A 19,219-nucleotide genomic window follows, 5' to 3' on the forward strand; every position below is an offset into this window, starting at 1 on the left:
AGAGGAGTGTTTAGATGTGAGGCTCAACCCAATAGGAATTTGAGAGGACAGCTCAGAGCCCTGTCTTGGAGCGCTGAAACAGAAGAGCTTACAACCCCATCTTGAGCAGTTCAGTTCACCCCTCTCTCTGGTGGTAGTATAGAAACAAATTTCTCACATTTGTTTCTCTGGATTATTTTTTGGAGGAGCTGAAGGGCAGAAAAAACAAGTTAAGAAACTTAAACTTTGTTTTGTCTTTATCGGTGGTTCCAGACTTAGCCCATATTTCTACCCTTCCAAAGCATCCAGTCATCTCAGCACACTAGCATGAATGAGATGTGGCTAAAACCAAGTAACGTTGAATGACAGCCACCCCCAACCTCACCCATTGTTGGCTCCCAGACATCAGCCAATTGGAAAGGAAAGAAAAAAACACTTGGGTCATTGGCTGACTTTTACAATTGACCCCAATGCTAAGCTAAGGGTCTTGACATCCTGACTTGCTATTTCTGGGTACCCGCTCTAGGAACTGTCTGGATAGCAGTTGGATCAGAGAGGCTAGACTGGGAGTCTTCAGCTTAATTAGAAACACAGAAGGCCAGGGATGCCTGGCTGCCTCAGTTGGAAGACCTGATATTAATCTTGGGGTCGTGAGTTTGAGCCCCATGTGGGGTGATTACTTTTTTTAAAAAAGCAGAACAAAAAGAGCACCTGGGTGGTTCAGTCAGTTGGGCCTGACCTTTGGTTTCAGATCAGGTCATGACCTCATGGTTCCTGGGTTCAAGCCCCATGTTGGACCTGTGCTGATGGCATGGAGCCAGCTTGGGATTCTCTCTCTGTCCCTCTCTGTCTGCCCCTCTCCTGCTCTCACAGGTGCTCTCAAAATAAATGGGTGAACTTTAAAAAATAAAAATAAAACACTACTAAAGGCCTGATTAATACTAGTCAACTCTTGGAGTTGCGGGGTAGGGAACTCAACATAAATTAGGTTCCAAAGCCTTCTGTAAAAGGACCCAAGGATGATGGGAGCAGCAAGTAGACCAGGGGAACGAGGCATGTGGCCTGAGGGAGAACAAGGAAGTTCTTTCATGGCAAGGGAATCGGGACTGGCAGGAAAGGGAGGGACCCTATAAAGTCCACAAAGCTTTTCTGTGAGATACATACTTTGCTGGAAAGTCTAGCTGGAAAATAGGAGCAGGGCCAAGATTCCATGGAGGCCCGAAGCCTAGGCCAGGTCCCCCCTCAGATCCCATCACCTTTCTCTGAGCATGTTCCATGGACCCAAGTTCCACAGTAACCAAAACCTGAGGTTGGGAAAAAGCATGTCTTTGTTTACATTTGCATTTCCCAGAAATAATTTGACCAAGGAACATTTTGCAAACACCCATCACTGTCTCATGGATTGGAAATTCTAAAAACTTCATTTTGGAAAAGGTTTTTCTCCTTTAGGAAGCCCTCTTAATTGCCTCAACTAATTCACCTCTCCCTTCCTGTTTTGTGGCCTTTGATCACATAGGTAGATGCCTGTATGAATTTTATTCTGTAGTCAGTCTCCAAGGTAGGTGCAAAAGGCAGCTGTATCTAGCTTGTCTAGAGAGGAACAAGTGCCTTGAGACAGAGGAATATACTGCTTTGCCTGCCTCTGTGGCCCAGCCCCGATGAATCTTCCAGGATTGGTGATGAGGAGGGTGGTACAATTCAGCAGTCTGCCTTTCTCTCAGGTACACCCCCAAACCAGATCTGGGAAGAGCATCACTCACCTTGGTCACTGTGTCCTCTTGCCTGGGCATATTCATCCTCAACTGGACCCGGACCCCAGAATAAATGATCTTTGGCCAGGGCTGGGGACCAGGAGCAAGTAGGTCTAAGTGTTCGTGTGATTGTACTTGACTTGCCCTTAACTTTGAGGGAACTCTTGTGTTCCCCTTCTGTTCCAAGCAATCCTAGCCCCCCAAGGTAAACTTTCAACCAGTCATTTGGGGCTTTTACCCCGCTGCTTCTTGGCTATACATATTTACTCAAACCACTCTGCAACTGGAATAATATTTATTTTTTTACTTGGCAAAAAGTCAAGTGCTACATTTTTAAAAACAAAATCTCAAACAATCAAACGTATTACCCATCACAGAAGAGGGTCTGGCAACAGTACAAAACATCCTACTTAAGATCTTTTTTTTTTTTTTTTTTAATATACAAGTTGGTTTAAAATGATAGAAGTTCTGTGAGAACTAAGAAATCTACAGCCTGTAGTTTAAGAATAGAAAAAAAAATTAAGACAATTAAAAGATCTATAGTATCCAGCATTTTACTTAATTCCCTGTTTATAGCACCTATTTCTCTAGGTTAGAAGATGAGAATTCTAGAAACTGTGGTATGTGCCTTGTATAACCAAGATAGGGTGGACTTGCTGTCTCCTCCCCCCACCAGACCCCATTACCAAGGAGAAGGCACTCTTTTTTTCCATCTTCCCACTTACACCCAGAGCAGAGGGGGATAACTGGGAGAGCAATTTAGAAATGAGAGTGCAGGAATAAATAAGACTTTTCCTTTCCCCCAGGATGGGCTGTTGACAGAAGCAGAGTATGTGCTTAGAATGGAGGAGGAATTTGTGGATGGGAACAGCTGCTATCTGCAACATGATGCGTAAAAAGCAAGGAATAACTGGACATCACGGTCAGTCAGTTGCCTGCAAGTTTCAAAACCTCAGACTAAACACAGTTCAAGGGAGGAAAAAATTACTAATCACATCAATGCTTTTACATGCACAATGTTGCTGGCTCTAGGCCACCACCACCACCCTGGGGCTAAGCCAACAGAGTGGGAGAGGTGGCTTCAACCCCAGCCCCACTGTAATAAGAAAATGAACATTCCACACATGAAGCACTCGCTACACACAGATAAACCCCCTGCTTACCCCCACCCTCCTGGACTGAACCTAATTTAGAAAAGCAAAGCAAAACCCACAAGATTAGAAGAAAGGCAAAGGAGAAGTTTCTCCACAAAGCCAAGGGGACTGAGTATGTGAATCTTAGCAAATGTAAGGCCCCCTGCTCCAGGCCCCTGAGATACCATATCAGGTCTTGTTTGAGGGAAGGAAAAGGAAGACTGGGATAGGGATTCTCTTTACCAAGTTCTACCAATGCTTCTGCAGCCTCGAGAACTGCATCTGGAAACCCTGATGTTTTAGGGGAGTGGCCACTGGCTCAGTAGATGGAACGATGACATGGAAATGACACAGAGAAGTGTTCTCACCTGGGGAACACAAGGTTGGGAAGACAGGTAGGGGACGGATCACCCTGGAGTCCTGGCATGAAAGTCACCAGGAAGCCTGCCATCTAACTCAAAGGGTTTTCCTGGTGGTGACTGTTTTTCTTTCTGTTTTTACTTCCTATAATCAGTGCTGTTAGACTTTAAAAAAACAAGATAAAGACTAGTCCCAAAGCTGACTCTGTGAATAAAGTTGTTTCTTTTATAAATATTTTAATTACAAGTAATTCTTACTCCAGGTAATTTCAGTGACACACGGTATTTGCAGGCACACAAGTTCTCTTTCTCTCTCTCTCTCTCTCGCTTGCTCTCTCTCTCTCTCTCTCTCTCTCTCTCTCTCTCACACACACACACACACACACACACACACACACACACACACACACAAAGACAGCCCCCAAACTTTCACAGAAAGTCTGACAGCAACCACATAATTATAAAGGAACCCTACCTCTCAAGAGTGAAGTAAGGGTGAGAATGACTATGCCAGCCTCTGCCAGAAGCCAGAGAGGGAAGAGTGTGTGTCACTTAAAGAAAAAATACAAATAAGAATTAACAATGTTTGGTTGAGAAGCCAGAAAGAAAAAAGACAGAAGAAACTCTGATTACCAAAAGCGAAAAAAGGAAAAAACAACAAAAAACACTTCAGATTTCTGTACAGAGCTTCCTGTCAAGTGCCTAAACCATAGGCAAACTCTTGTGTTCCCACTAAAATGAGGGCCTCAAACAATTGGAAGAAAATCAAAAGAAACAAGGAAACTAAGGATGGAAGTTAGTGTAAATCTCTACATTTTGGGAAAGAGTTAGTTGTCATTAACTCCAGAGCCCAGCATAGTTTCCATGGAGCCCTGAAGGGAGGGGACCTCCTGCCACAAAGAGTTTCGTTCCGGACGAGTCGTAGCAGTGGGTGTAAACAGCATTGGGGAAGAAATCAATGTCCGAAAAGTAATTCCTCCACGTTTCATCATGATTCTATGGGAAGAAAAAGAGATTGTTAGCACCTCTAGGCCATAGGGCAGAAAAGGGGATAGGAAGGGACAGGAATTCCTTCTGGTCTCCTTAAGAGGAGAGGGTTTTGCATCTAACCTGATGTCAGGAGACTGGTGCTCATGGGAACTGGAGCCTCATTTCTCCAAATGAACATTAGGGAAAAGTGAACAGGCTGAAGAACTGCTATACAAACCTAAGGTCTTCTCAGGACAGTTGGGACCAAACACTTCAATAATAATTCAGTAGCGGCTACGGTGGGGGGGTTCCTTCCTTCTGCTCTATTATCACCTGGGGGCAATCCTAAATCAATTAGTGTGTCTTACTGGGCCTCAGTTTTCCCATTAACATGTAGACGCAGAAGCAAAATCAAGGGAAAGTGCCTTTCTCTGCTCTAAGGAGTACCTCTTACCAGTGAAAAAGTATGTGACTAGCTGGTGTTATCAGTGGGGGTGGGAGCAGATGGGTAGACTGAAGACAATTTTTCTGTCACTGTTCAGTAACCATGTCAGGCACGGTCTTACTCACCAGCCAGCCCTTGCCAGTGGTTAGTTTCAAATTCTCCCCTGCTAGTCTGGGCTTAGACCCATAACAAGCTGAGAGCCTCTCTTCCAGGAATCTCTGAGCTCGGATGTCATAGAACAGCAGGGAACCCTGCCCTGTGCCCACAGTGATGATATGCTCATAAAAGCTCACTGACCGGATCCCTGAGAGAGAAAAAAGGAAAGGGCAATGAGTAGGGAGAATATGCACTTGATGGTCTGACTACCTGAATTTCTCCAGCACTGAGTTCACATGGCACCCACATACCACACAGTGCCTTTCCCATGGCAGGTATATCTCATGCAAAAGCCTTAGAATGCTGATGCCACACTGCCAATCCATGCACTAACAGGGACCTTCCCATAAACCTTAGGGAAGTGCCAGAGACCAAATGATGCCTAAGATCCTTTAGCCTAAGACCTTAACTGTGCCCTGAACCTTCCTGCCTCCCCTAGACTTACTGTGGAGTCATCTTTCATAACTCTAAACTGTTATATGTAAACTCATAACTTCTTCACTGTGTTTCAAACCTGTACTGAAACAGGGTAACCTGCATATTTATATATCATTATATTAATAAGGACTTCTTCCTATCTGACCTAAAACCCCTATCTGACACTGCAAGAGGTCTTTATCTGGTACTGTGTCTGTGGATCAAAGAAGTGCATGGGGTACGAAGATGTCTCTTGGCACATAGGAAGTGCTTGATAATATTTGTGGAATCAGTATTTTCTTATTAGTTATGAAAGCTACTCCTGTAACAGTAACCAAAATATCTTATTAAAGCTTTATTTTTTTAAGACTCATTTTTTAAAATTTTTTCAACATTTTTTTTTTAACATTTATTTATTTATGAGACAGAGAGACAGAGCATGAACGGGGGAGGGTCAGAGAGAGAGGGAGACACAGAATCCGAAACAGGCTCCAGGCTCTGAGCTGTCAGCACAGAGCCCGATGCAGGGCTCGAACCCACGGACCGTGAGATCATGACCTGAGCCAAAGTCGGATGCTTAACCGACTGAGCCACCCAGGCGCCCCTCATTTTTTTTAATTTTTAAAAAATGTTTATTTATTTATTTTGAGAGAGAGAGAAAGAGCAGAGAAGGGGCAGAGAGAGAGAGAGAGATGGACAGAGAGAATCCCAAGCAGGCTCCACATTCAGAGTGAAGCCCGACATGAGTCTCATGACCTAAGCCAAAATCAAGAGTCGGTCACTTAACCAACTGAGCCACCCAGGTACCCCTAAAACTTAAACACAATTTTTTTTTAACTAATCTCTACACCCAACATGGGGCTTGAACCCACAACACCAAGATCAAGAGTCACATGCTCCACCCACCAAGCCAGGCGCCCCTCTTAAAGCTTTTCATTGCAGACATCATTCCAGCCAACCCTAATCACTCTTCCCCTTAAAACTCTCCTTACACACATTATTCTCTCTGCACTGAAACATGAGCATCTTAACTAAAATTGAAAACAAACCCCAAACAAAAGCCACTTTTGCAATATCTGAATGAAAATAAACACTTCTTGAAAGAAAGAGGCTAAACTGTAATTCTTATTGTGCCTTTTAGGACTCCCAGGATAATGTAGCTACATTTTTGCATGAGAAGGGGAACAAAGTGAGATGAAGAAAATACACTCTGTTAACTTGAATAATCTGTATTCTAGTCCCTGGCTGTTCTTCCACCAATCCAGAAGATACTGAGCATGGAATTTAAATGCTCTGAGTCTCAGTCACCTCATCTATAAAACAGAGTTATTAACACTAACCTTACCTTTTCCTACCTGCTTTTTACAGGGTTCTAGGTAAGATGAAATAACATGTCAGATAAAGATATACTGAAATCTTAAAGGACAGCACAAACATAATCTTTTTATTCCTGGATAAAGAAAGAGTGCTCTCAGAGAAAATATGCTATAAAAGATGGGAGGCTGAAGCTACAACTCACCCAGTGATCAGAACTAAACTATTTTCTTCAGCTTTACTGAGGTATAACTGACAAACAATACACTGTACATATTTAAAATCACAATCTGAAGTTTTAACATATGTATATACCCATGACACTATCACCACAATCAAAATAACTAATATATACATCACCCTCAAATGTTTCCTCATGCCCTCTGTAAACTCCTCACTGTACATCATCTCTTGGCATAAAATGATTTTTATAGTTCAGATGGGGCACCAGCAAAAAACTACCACAGGGCAGAAAGTCAAGATCTATGAAGAAATAAGAAAACCACCAATATCCTGACTGTTGGTTTCCACTGAGGCTTCTGTGGCCACAAATTTGTCTGTGGTGTTTGAAGCTCTGTTGCCATCTGCGAGTATTTAAGCTCCCTCCGTGTGTTACCAAACACCAAGTTCCATAAAGATCACGATTGTTGTTTGGAAATCAACACAGAAACTGAAAGTCAAAACTCATCTGCAATGCAGCTATAAGCCTCAGGGGCATACCAGGACTCTTACCACTGCCTCGCTCCCTGGAGCAAACAGACTTGACGTTGTATGATGGCTGCCGTGGATCCAAGAAGGAGACATGAGCTTGGGAGCCCACTGCATACACCGACCATTCACTACCATAGGCCAGGCACACATTCTCACGGCAATATGGCAGTTTGGTGGAGAGGAGCTGAAACAGAGAGAGGAAATGATGCACCCATGGCAATACCAGAGAGTGTACTATAGGGCACTGTTTTTAGATGCCCACCTGTGTGGGTTTCCTTCATACACAAGCCACACAAAGTCAGAGACAAAAAGACAAGCCCTGATTAAGGAAATAATGCCCTGTTCCACCCCTAAGTAAATAAGAGAAAGAGAGGGTGACTGTTAATAAGAAATAAGATCTAATACTGAAGAGGACTGATTAGGGGAAAAAAGGTTAAGCTGGAATTAAATAATCAGAAGCAGAAAAGCCTAGACCTACAGGTTATTTCCAGGGGTAACCCCAGGGCACTAAAGCCAAGGTCACATTGTGTTCTCTGCCAGCACCCTCTCTGCCACCACCCTCCTCACTACTCTTCAGATAAAGGGGCTAATTTCTGGCTATCCTCAGCCTAGGTTCCCAATTGTATGAGAGTTGTATACTACAGAAAGCACACTCATGGGCCTGGCTCAACCCTAGGGAACACCAGTCAGCCTTAGCCCTTAAGTCAGTCCTCAGCAGGTGCCAACTGCATGTAAGGCACCAAGCAAGGTCAGTGGAGCTCAAAGGCTGCTTCAGATGAAGGAGTCAGTAATTCCTGAAGCTCTGCTTCTTCTTGAGGACGAGTCTATCACAGAAGTAATAGGCAGCAAAGGCCTCTGGGACAAGAAGAGGGCAAATAACCCACAGACAGATTTGACTTTATGCAAAAGTTGCTTGTAAAGATTGTAAATCTTCTCATTACCTATTATTTCAAAGATGGTTTATATTAGTTTAATTAATTTTCAGTTGCCAGTGATTCCTAACTTTTAGGTTCTCCTGCCCTTATGACATGCCAAATGGCCAATAATCCATAACCAAATACTTAAATGCCTTGTGGATTGGAGGACTGTTAGTTTAAGGAGTCTTTCAGTAAGTCCTTGCAATGTGAAAGAATCACCACCTCTGATCTCTTTAAAAGACTTAAAAGAGGCACATCAGACTCAGAATTCCATGCACTGTGCAATAACATGGCCAGACCCTTGGAAAACTGATGCTTTAGACAGAATGAAAAGGCTCAGGGAGAGTATTTTAACCAAAAGGTAAATTTTTAGGTAAAACCACTAAGTCATGTTCATCACACCTTAGACAGTGTATTTTCAGCCTTCCAGAGATGAAAGTAACCATCCAGAGACACTGCTCCCAATTCCTACAAGAGCAATGAAAAAAATAGGTTATATTTCAATCTGTAGCAACTAATATACAATAGTAAGCAGGGGAAGACCCTGAAGGTTGGGGTCCTCCCATTGTTCATTCTTTTTTTTTTTAATTTTTTTTTTCAACTTTTTTTTTTATTTATTTTGGGACAGAGAGAGACAGAGCATGAATGGGGGGCAGGGGGCAGAGAGAGAGGGAGACACAGAATCGGAAACAGGCTCCAGGCTCCGAGCCATCAGCCCAGAGCCTGACGCGGGGCTTGAACTCACGGACCGCGAGATCGTGACCTGGCTGAAGTCGGACGCTTAACCGACTGCGCCACCCAGGCGCCCCCCATTGTTCATTCTTATCCCATGAGGATTCCAGCAGGGGGGGGCCAGGGATTGTTAATTGTTAGTCCATCATCTCACTCTATGGCATGCAGCTGGATAGAATATTAAATCAAGGCTGCTTCTTGGGAGAACTCAAGAAGCCAGCCAGGTTCTAGCAGTAATATAAATACCTATGGTTCAGAAAGTTCCTACTATGTAATCATTCCCATGACATCTCGTTGGATAGTTATAGCAGAGCACACACATGAAGGACAGTTTCATAAATCTGTGTGAAAGCTTCTATGATTGGAGGATCTAAATCTACCTCTAAGCCATAACTATGGACAGGAGATAGGAGGCTAAGGGAACTATCTTTCAAATGTGGCCTGATTCAGATTTGGGGAGCTTTTCTCCTCTTCTGGCTCTGAGTCTCCACCCTAACATTCAATACTGCCAGTTTCAGATCGGACTCAATGATTAGGTAAGACCTGCTGGGAGTGTTGATAAGAGGCAGTGAAGAATGAAAAGAACCTGAATACCAAAGACAAAAAAGTTATCATTTTCAGAGGCACATATGAAAATCACACCCAAAATAGAGCACTTGCAAAGGCATGTGCAAATGAGAGACAGTCAAATCAGAGTGGCCCTGGGGAAACTCTGAGAGGCTGACCTACAAATATGGACCATCCAGAGAAATACTGCAGAGCTCAATGCAAGGGATGGGTTTTATAATCTCAGAATTTCTCACCAGTGTCCCTCAGCCTTCAATTCTCCATAGGCTCAGAACTAAGCTATGTTACAAGGACTGACTTGGAAAGAGAAGGGAAGTGAATCTTACAAGATTTAAGCCAAGAAGCTGAAGCAAGAGGAATAGGCTTCCTCTTTGGCAAGGTCATACCTTATTCTTGTTGTTGAAGGCCAGAGCCCGGACCTTGCAGTTGTCAGGATTTGTGTCCTCCTTGGGAATGTCCTTTAAGGCCTTGTGAGTGATGTGAGCATACACAGGGACCCGTGACACATTGTGCCTTGCATCACTTTTGGTCAACACATCGTCTGTCACCTCCCAGAGTCCCATAGAGCCATCACGTGAGCCTACAGAGCAAGGAAACCACAGATGTCAGACATACTCAAATCTCTATGGAACAGTCCTACAGAAACCAAGATGGGCTTTCTTAGTCTAGCTCTCTGGGCATCATCCTCATATGTAGCTTGGTCAGGTGGCCCAGCACAAAACAGAACAGCATACATTTTAATAGTTACATCAAAAGGATGATTCAACTAAGGTATAGGAGTTATAATATAACCTTTAACCATTGGTGAGATTTTTCAAGAGAATTATAGTTTGAGAAAGCTCAGTAATTTTCCAAGCCAAATGCTTAGGTCACTTGGGCATGCACAGGTGATGTCTGCTGGGCAGTAGAGTCTGGGAACCTCCACCTTAGAGCAACAGTACTTAATGTCTTCTGAGTCTTGTATGCCTCTGAGAGACTTAGGAATGTTAAAAACCCCTTTCTCTAGAAAACTACACAAAATACCACATTGTACATTCAATTTTAGGGAGGTTCATGAACCTCTTGAAGGCTTTCCATGGACCTATAGGGACCATAATTCCCATATTAAGAATGTTTGGGGGCGCCTGGGTGGCGCAGTCAGTTAAGCGTCCGACTTCAGCCAGGTCACGATCTCGTGGTGCATGAGTTCGAGCCCCGCGTCGGGCTCTGGGCTGATGGCTCAGAGCCTGGAGCCTGTTTCCGATTCTGTGTCTCCCTCTCTCTCTGCCCCTCCCCCGTTCATGCTCTGTCTCTCTCTGTCCCAAAAATAAATAAACGTTGAAAAAAAAAAAAAAAAAAAAAAAAAAAAAAAAGAATGTTTGGGGGCACCTGGGCAGCTCAATGGGTTAAGCATCCCACTTTGGCTCAGGTCATGATCTCACAGTTTGTGGGCTTGAGCCCCACATTGAGCCCTGTGCTTGACAGCTCAGAACCTGGAACCTGCTTCAGATTCTGTGTCTCCCTCTCTCTCTGCCCCTCCCCACCCTCTCAAAAATAAACTTAAAAAAACCCCAAAAAACAAAAACCTTTAAAAAAAGAATGCAAGTTCGAGGCACCTGGCTGTCTCAGTCAGTAGAGCATGCTACTAACTCTTGACTCATGTTGGGTGTGGAGATGACTTAAAAAAAAAAAAAAAAGGATGAGCATTCTGCAGAAAATGAATACTTAAAAACATAGTTTTCCTTAGCAAACAATAATGAAGCACTTAAAAAACTAAAAACACTTTTCTTTGAACTGAGCCCTGAATACATTGCTGGTGGCAAGCTTAAATGGGACCATCTTTCTGGAGGACAACTGAGCATCTGCAGCAAAAACCAGAAAGTGTGTGTTCCCATCTAGGAATAATGCACTATCATAAGACACATACAAAAAGATGTTTATTCAGAACAATCTGTATGTCCTATAAGAATAAGGCTGTGTTATAGTCATAAAATAGAAAATCAAAAATCATTAAAAAAAAATCCTGTTTTGGGGTGCCTGGGTGGCTCAGTCGGTTAAGCATTCGACTTCGGCTCAGGTCATGTGATCTCGAGGTCTATGAGTTCGAGGCCCACGTCAGGCTCTGTGCTGACAGCTCAGAGCCTGGAGCCTGCTTCAGATTCTGTGTCTCCCTCTCTCTCTGCCCCTCCCCTGCTCTCTCTCTCTCTCTCTCTCTCTCTCTCAAAGAAATATTAAAAAAAAAAAAAAATCCCGTCTTAAGGGTGCCTGGGTGGTTCAGTTGTTGAGCGTCCACTCTTGATTTTGGCTCAGTTCATGATTTACAGTTTATGAGCTCAAGCCCCAAACTGAGTTCTACACTGATAGTGCAGAGCCTGCTTGGGATTCTCTCTCTGCTTCTCTGCTGCCTGCATGCACACGAGCACATTCACTCTTTCTCAAAATAAATAAATTTCAAAAAAAAAATCATGTTTTAAAATTCCTTTCCAGTAAAGTTATTTGCCAACTCTCCTTTAGACTAGAAGATATCCTTCCCATATTGCAAATCTCACAAATGTTTCATAGTAAAAATTATCTAACATGAGAGAAATACCATCCAATTTGTGTGCATCTTTTCTTTTAAAGATTTTATTTTCAAGAAATCTCTACACCCAACACAGGGCTCAAACCTACAACCCCGACATCAAGAGTCACATGCTTTATAGACTGAGCCAGTCAGGTGCCACCAATTTGTTTGCATCATAACGCTTATGGACAGAGATTCAAAGCAGAGGTATTATTACATATGAAATCTAGAAAAGGCCAGAGAGAGAAGGACACATCCGAAGAACTATGCATGGTTTATAATGCAAATTAAAAAATAAATCTGTACAAGTTTTTGGGTGCCTGAGTGGCTCAGTCGGTTAAGTGTCTGACTTCAGCTCAGGTCATGATCTCGCAGTTTGTGAGTTCGAGCCCTGTGTCAGGCTCTGTGCTAACAGCTCAGAGCCTGGGGCCTGCTTCAGATTCTGTGTCTCCCTCTCTCTCTGCCCTTCCCATGCTCATGCTCTGTCTCTTAATAATAAATAAACATTAAAAAAAAAACTATACAAGTTTTATTATGAAAAATTCAAGCATACTGAAATGTTGACAGAATTTTACAATGAACTGTATTCTATCAACATTTTATTACACTTGGTAGGTACATCTATCCATATATTCATCATTCATCCATTTTAACCAACTAAAAACATGTACTGAAAAATGACTATTATTTTAATATATTTCAAAATATTAATAGTAGTTATCTCTGGGTAGAGATATTGAGGGTAGTTCTTATTTCTTTTTGTTTATATTTTAAAAATTTCTTATGATTAACACCTATTACTTTTAAAATAAAGAAAATTTATTTAAAGAACTAGTTGGGCAGCATCATGAAGATTGGATTAGAGAAGACAATTACAGAAGCAGAGAGAAAATATGGAAGGATATTAGGGGTAATTCAAGATATAGATGATGAGCACTCTAGCATAGAAAACAAATTGTAGGGGCGCCTGGGTGGCTCAGTCGGTTAAGCGGCCGACTTCGGCTCAGGTCATGATCTCACCGTCCGTGAGTTCGAGGCCCACGTCAGGCTCTGTGCTGACAGCTCAGAGCCTGGAGCCTATTTCAGATTCTGTGTCTCCCTCTCTCTGACCCTCCCCTGTTCATACTCTGTCTCTCCCTGTCTCAAAAATAAATAAAACGTTAAAAAAAAAAAAAGAAAGAAATTGTATATAAGAGGGGTTTTTTTTTTAATTATTTAAGTATAGGTGACATACAATGTTTATAAGACATGCTTTAAAAAGCAGTATAAACGTGGCTTGGTAATCTAAGGAGACTGAAGACCCTAAGAGGAGTTTTAGTTTTCTGGCTGTGCACCTTTGTGTGGAAGGTGGGAGCATTCACAAATATATGTCCTTGGAGAGGAGGGGATCTTGGAAGATGATGAGTATGAATGTGCTGAGTCTGAGGTGGAATGTTCAGGGGTTGATATTCATCATCAAGCTGAACATTAACAATGGTTAACAAGTATTGGGCATTTTTAATACAGCAGCAACTATGTATTACTTCATTTAATCCTACCAATGACCTTTTTATAAAAACGTTTATTTTAGAGAGAGAGACACAAAGGGAGTGTCAGTGGGGGAAGTGCAGAGAGAGACAGGGAGACAGAATCCCAAGCAGGGTTCAAGTTGCCCATGTAGAGCCTGACACAGGGCTTGAACCCACAAACCATGAGATCACGACCTGAGCCAAAATCAAGAGTCAGGTGCTTAACCAACTGAGCCACCGAGGTGCCCTCAGAGCCCATGTTCTTAAAACCTGCTATACTGTTCAGAAAATGTAGACTTGGGAGTTAGCAGCCTGAAAACATAGGATGTTGGCAGGGTATCTCAAGGAGAGATGAGAGGCTCCCAAAGCGAAGCCAAGTCCTGGCTCCCAACAACATTTAGTGCAGGTTACTGTCATACAGGCAATCCCTGTTATAAAGATGACAGGGCTCGGCCTCTGCCTTCAAACAGCTCTCATTCCCCAGGGAGGCAAATGACAGGGAATTCAAAAGCTTCTGAACCACTCCTGGGTAATTCTGACCTGTAACTATGTTTCTTCATTAGATTCATCTTCCTTCTTGGCTGCTTTCTATTGCCTTGCGAAGAATTGAAAGAGGAAATATTTATGTTCCCTGAGCTTTGTTAGTAGCAGTTCTAAGCATGGGCTTTGAAATCAGACCTGGATTCAGATCCTGAGTCCATCTGTCACTATTCATGTGGCCTTTGGCAAGTTATAATAAACTCTCAGAATATAAAGTTTCTCATTTGTGAAATGAGGCTAATAATGCAAACCTTTTAGTATTATTCTGAGAATTATAAGAAATAACAGATATGAGGTACTTAATTTAGCAACCATTATGATTATTTTTATTTGGGAATCTAGAACTGGGGATTGGATTTTTACATATGGGTACCCAGCAAAACTGTAGCACTCTCAGCCTACTTTGTAGGCTGCTGTGGGTATCCGGAAAGCATTTGTGTATCTCTTTATTATCTTCTCTACACTAATTTCCCTGTGTTTTTTTCTGACTTCTACCCCTGGGAAAGAAATTCCCCCAATTCTTTTTTTTTTTTTTTAATTTTTTTTTTAATGTTTATTTATTTTTGAGACAGAGAAAGACACAGCGTGAACGGGGGAGGGTCAGAGAGAGGTAGACACAGAATCTGAAGCAGGCTCCAGGCTCTGAGCTGTCAGCACAGAGCCCAAAGCGGGGCTCAAACTCACGGAGTGTGAGATCATGACCTGAGCCGAAGTCGGATGCCTAACTGACTGAGCCACCCAGGCGCCCCAAGAAATTCCCCCAATTCTATACAACTTTTATCAATAAGAAGCACTTTATATAATTGTACAGAAAATAACTGCTCCTAATACTTCACATCAACTTTTCCAAAAACTTTCACAACCATTGTCACAATGAAGTACCCCAGAAACGTTGAGGCTAACATGCCATCACACATACTTTTGGGGAACAAAGAGGAATATGAATAATAAATGAAGAATGCCAGCAAAACTCCACTTTCCAGATCAGGAATATAGAGGGGAAATGACTTATTCAAGGACACATGATAAGTAAGAGAAAGAGCCAATATTGGAAATAAGATCTCCTGGCCCCTGGCTGATGGTCTGTTTACTGGGCTATTTCCAATCGCACTACTACCCCTTTTCAATTTCTAGCCTCCCTCCCTCCCTGCCACACAAAAACTCCATACAAAAGGGTAATTTTACCAGATACCGCCATAGTATCACTGATCCATGCAATGGAAAAGATCCAATCCTTGTGTCCATCCTTGGAGAGGAAGAAGTGACAGACAAGTACAGAGAGAGAGGGGAAAAAAATAAATTAGTAAAATAAGGATTACAATGTATACTCTTGAAAAGCATACAGTCTGACTGAAAAGATCTTTGTAAAACTGATAAAGTGATCTCTGATGATCTTAACCCATACGGCAGGATCCCACAATTTTTAACTTCTGTCTTGAGGAGCTCAAAGCTGGAATAAAACCGGCATTCCCATGGGCAATGAACATGTCTGGTGGACACACCGCTCTGGCCTGCCACCTCTGGATGTCTTATTTGGGGCTCCTACACATAATCACCTACCTTTTCTCTCCCTAATTTCATCCTACCACTCTCCTCTTGTACCTTCCTGGTACAAGAGCTATAACTGACCTCTTTGCTGTTCCTTCTGTCTGGAACTCTCTTCCTCCAGACATCAACATGACTTGTACTCTCATTTCCTTTATGTCTCCCTGCTAAATGTCATTCTTATCAATGAGGACTTCTCTGACCATCCTCTGAAATAGCATTCTCCAACTCTCTCTATCCCCTTAATCTGCCTTTACACTTCTCCATGGCACTTATCACACTCCGACATACTGCTGGTAAATATTTATTGGTTTATATATTGGTTTATATGTCTCCCTCCACTAGAAGACAGGCTTCACGAGGTGTGGGGCTTTATCTGTTTTGTTCATTGCATGTCCCCAGTGTCCAAAACAATGATTGGACATAGAAAGCTCAATAAACAGTTGTTGCTGAATGAATGACTTAATAAACTTTGTTCTCTGACTATGGGCAGTGGGAGATATGTAGACATTGTGGATTCAGACACAAATCCACTGGTGCTGGACCCTGAGGTGTGTTGCTCACTGCTTTATTGAACAACACTCTCAATATACCAGATACTCTCTATGGGGAATTCAGTCCCCATTCAGATATTTCTACCCTCTCACCCCACCCCCATGCCCCTGGAGTTAGCAGAAATCTAGGGGAAACTATTCCTTCCCAGGGGGCATGTGGGAGGAGGGTCCATGTTACCTAGCAGGCTCTGTTTAAAAACAGGTTACCTCTAACTACAATTACTGGGGAAACTTACATCACCCACACACACAGGATCTAGCGTAGGCAGCCGGTAAATGGCAAGACTGTTGGGGTTGTCTCCTCCAGTGGCTAACAGAGTTCTGGAGGGATTCAGCTCAATGGCATGGATACCACAGCCCTGCTGGGTCACACCTCCAGGGTCCCGGTCCTTCAGAATGGGAATCTTGGTGATCTGGCTTGTCTGCACATCCACTACAAATAGCTACAAGAAAAGGGATAAAGAAGGTGACACAGTTTCTCTTTAATATGGATAACCCTGGGTACAAACATCCATTCATTCAATTATCCATCAAACTTTAATTAATCTCTACTACATGTTAGACCCTAGAAATTGTTAAAGGCATAGTCAGGGTTATTAGTCAAATGAAATATGAAAATAAGGAAATATAACAGAGAAAGGTATAATATACTGCATGAACACAGATTAACAAGCAGTAAACTCTGTCTGGGATTCAAAGACAGCTTCAGGGGTGCCTGGATTGGCTCAGTCAGTTAAGCATCTGGCTCTTGATTTCACCGTTCCTGAGATCAAGCCCCAGTCCCAAGCTTGCGATTCTTTTCTCTTTTCCTCCTCTTTCCCTCTCTCTTTGCTCCGCTCCCGCTCCCCCACTCTCAAAATAAATAAATAAATAAATAAATAAACTTAAAAAAAAAAAAAAGGGCAGCTTCAAAGAGGACTTTCATTAGACTATGGACCTAAAGAACCCAACTAAAGGTTTTCTACCATTCTGGACTTATTTTATATATCTAATTCTTATCTACTCATGCAGAGAAACTTATAAACAATTCCCAGAACCCATCATCATAACCACTATTAACTGTGTTATAAATGTTAGGTTTGCTGGAGTGACCTGAGACATATGACAAGGTAAGAGTTATTAATTATCTCACTGCTTTTCTCTAAGCACGTACACCATTCACATGCCCCATGCCTTTGTTCATGCTGCTGCTTCTGCCTGAAATGCTCTCCACCTCTTTTCCAAACTAACCTCTTGCCACTCTGCAAGATTTAACTCAGAGAAATGTTTTACAGAAAAGATCAGTCTCAGAGAAAGAACAATCCCAAGTCTTTTAATAAACTCTTTATAGAATTAAATGATTCACTCTTTCACTCAGTTGTTCAGGACCACCTAAAATACCAAGTACTGTTCTAGGAGCTAGCAATGTGTCTATGCACGAGAGAGAAATAATCTCTAATGTCATACACCTTAGTGTAGAAGTCAGCTTAAAATCCTCTCAGCAGCTCTTGTGATGAAGCCAAATCACGTCAAATCTTTGTATAAAGTAACCTACTGCTTGTGCCAGAAGAAGGTCTAGGAAAGGAGAAACTAGATAGGCCTTAAATTTAAATATAAGGGAAGGAGTACCTGGAATAAGAGTGCCAGGGAGAGAGGTGCCTGGATGGCTTGGTACTTAAGCGTCCAACTTTTTTTTTTTTTTTTTTTTTTTAATTTAAAACCCAGGTGAGCAAACACCACGATAATGCCCTCAGCAGTAGAGAAAAAGGAAAATCCTGGCTGGTGAGTATGCCAGACTCTGTGCTGGGGGCTTCCAGTTACTTAAAAGTCCCCCTGGGGGACATCTGGCCATGTCCAGGGACATCTGTGGTTGCCACACCTGGGGTCGGTGGGGCTGGGGAGGCTGCTGAGGCCCCACAGTGCTCGGGACACACCAATGTGGGCAGTGCTGAGGGGCAGAGACTGCTGTAAAGATGAGCAGACCAGAACTCTCTGATGGTCCCATTTTACAGATGAGGAATCTGAGTGTTAGCTCCCAGCTACTGAGAGGCAGGTGGCGCCTCTTTGCAAGAATCAACAGTAGCAGAGCAAATAAGGCAGCCTTTAACCTTCTGGTACACTCAACCTTCTGACCTCACCTCACAAATAAGAGGTGAATGTGAAATCTGACAGAATCAGGACTGCATGTACTACACGATGTCCCCACTTGCTTCCTTCCAACAATTCATAGGGATGTCTTTCCAAGTCAGTGAAGGGGAATGCAGTCAGGTGAGGTCATGTTCTAATCAACACCCATATCTAAGGGACCTGGACCTACTGCCCACGTCACTCTTCGCTTGCTCACTCAAGTGTTTACTAACCACTACTGCCCACTGCATGGACAGCACTGTGAGGCACACACATGTGCTAACATCTTTCATGTCTGCTCTTGGTCCAGGACACATTTATGCTGGTGTAAGGCAGGGATGCAGGAAGTCTGATTAAGAGCTCTCTCCACTGGAGTGCCTGGGTGGCTCAGTCAGTTAAGCTAAGTGTCCAACTCTTGATTTTGACTAAGGTCATGATCTCAAGTTCGTGGGATCAAGCCCAGGGTCAGGCTTTGTGCTGACAGTGCAGAGCCTGCTTGGGATTTTCTCTCTCTCTCTCTCTGCCCCTCTCCCATGCACATGCTCTGTCTCTTTCTCAAAATAAACAAACATTAAAAAAAAAAAAAAAAAAAAAGAGTGCCAGAGACTGAGGAAAAATTTTAAAAAGAAAGTGGGGTGGGGAGGCACAACCTCCCCTGAATCTATAATATAAGCCTTGAGAACTACTTAAGGCAGATTCCCGGCCTAACAGGCACCATTGTTGATGTACTCCATAGGCATTTTAAACTCAATAATGTCCAGGGGTGCCTGGGTGGTTCAGTTTCTTAAGTGCTGGGTATGGAGCCTGCTTAAGATTCTCTCTCTTCCTCTCCCTCTGCCAGTCCTCTGCCTGCCTGTGCATGCTCGCTCTCTCTCGCTCTCTCTCTCTCAAAATAAATAAAATAAATAAATAAATAAATAAATAAATAAATAAATAAATAAATAAATATATGTGCAAAACAAATTACCTTCCTT

The 19,219-nt window shown here is 42.7% G+C and overlaps 1 protein-coding gene across 2 annotated transcripts in view; it reads right to left on the reverse strand.

Annotated features, from left to right (window-relative positions):
- Positions 1 to 2,008: 2,008 nt before the first annotated feature.
- The window catches only part of DCAF12 (DDB1 and CUL4 associated factor 12), a 39,486-nt gene continuing 22,275 nt past the window's right edge, over positions 2,009 to 19,219 (reverse strand). For both annotated transcript variants that reach the window (XM_040481485.1, XM_040481486.1), the window contains exons 3-9: positions 16,376 to 16,582; positions 15,226 to 15,286; positions 9,837 to 10,030; positions 8,554 to 8,619; positions 7,256 to 7,418; positions 4,762 to 4,940; positions 2,009 to 4,218 (exon numbers count right to left, since the gene is read on the reverse strand). In XM_040481485.1, the coding sequence (XP_040337419.1) occupies positions 4,060 to 4,218; positions 4,762 to 4,940; positions 7,256 to 7,418; positions 8,554 to 8,619; positions 9,837 to 10,030; positions 15,226 to 15,286; positions 16,376 to 16,582 (1,029 nt within the window). In that variant the 3' untranslated portion in view covers positions 2,009 to 4,059. The remainder of the gene's footprint in view (positions 4,219 to 4,761; positions 4,941 to 7,255; positions 7,419 to 8,553; positions 8,620 to 9,836; positions 10,031 to 15,225; positions 15,287 to 16,375; positions 16,583 to 19,219) is intronic.

Source organism: Herpailurus yagouaroundi, unplaced genomic scaffold (assembly GCF_014898765.1).
Source record: "Herpailurus yagouaroundi ecotype Mexico unplaced genomic scaffold, PumYag 160, whole genome shotgun sequence".
Lineage (NCBI taxonomy): Eukaryota > Metazoa > Chordata > Mammalia > Carnivora > Felidae > Herpailurus > Herpailurus yagouaroundi.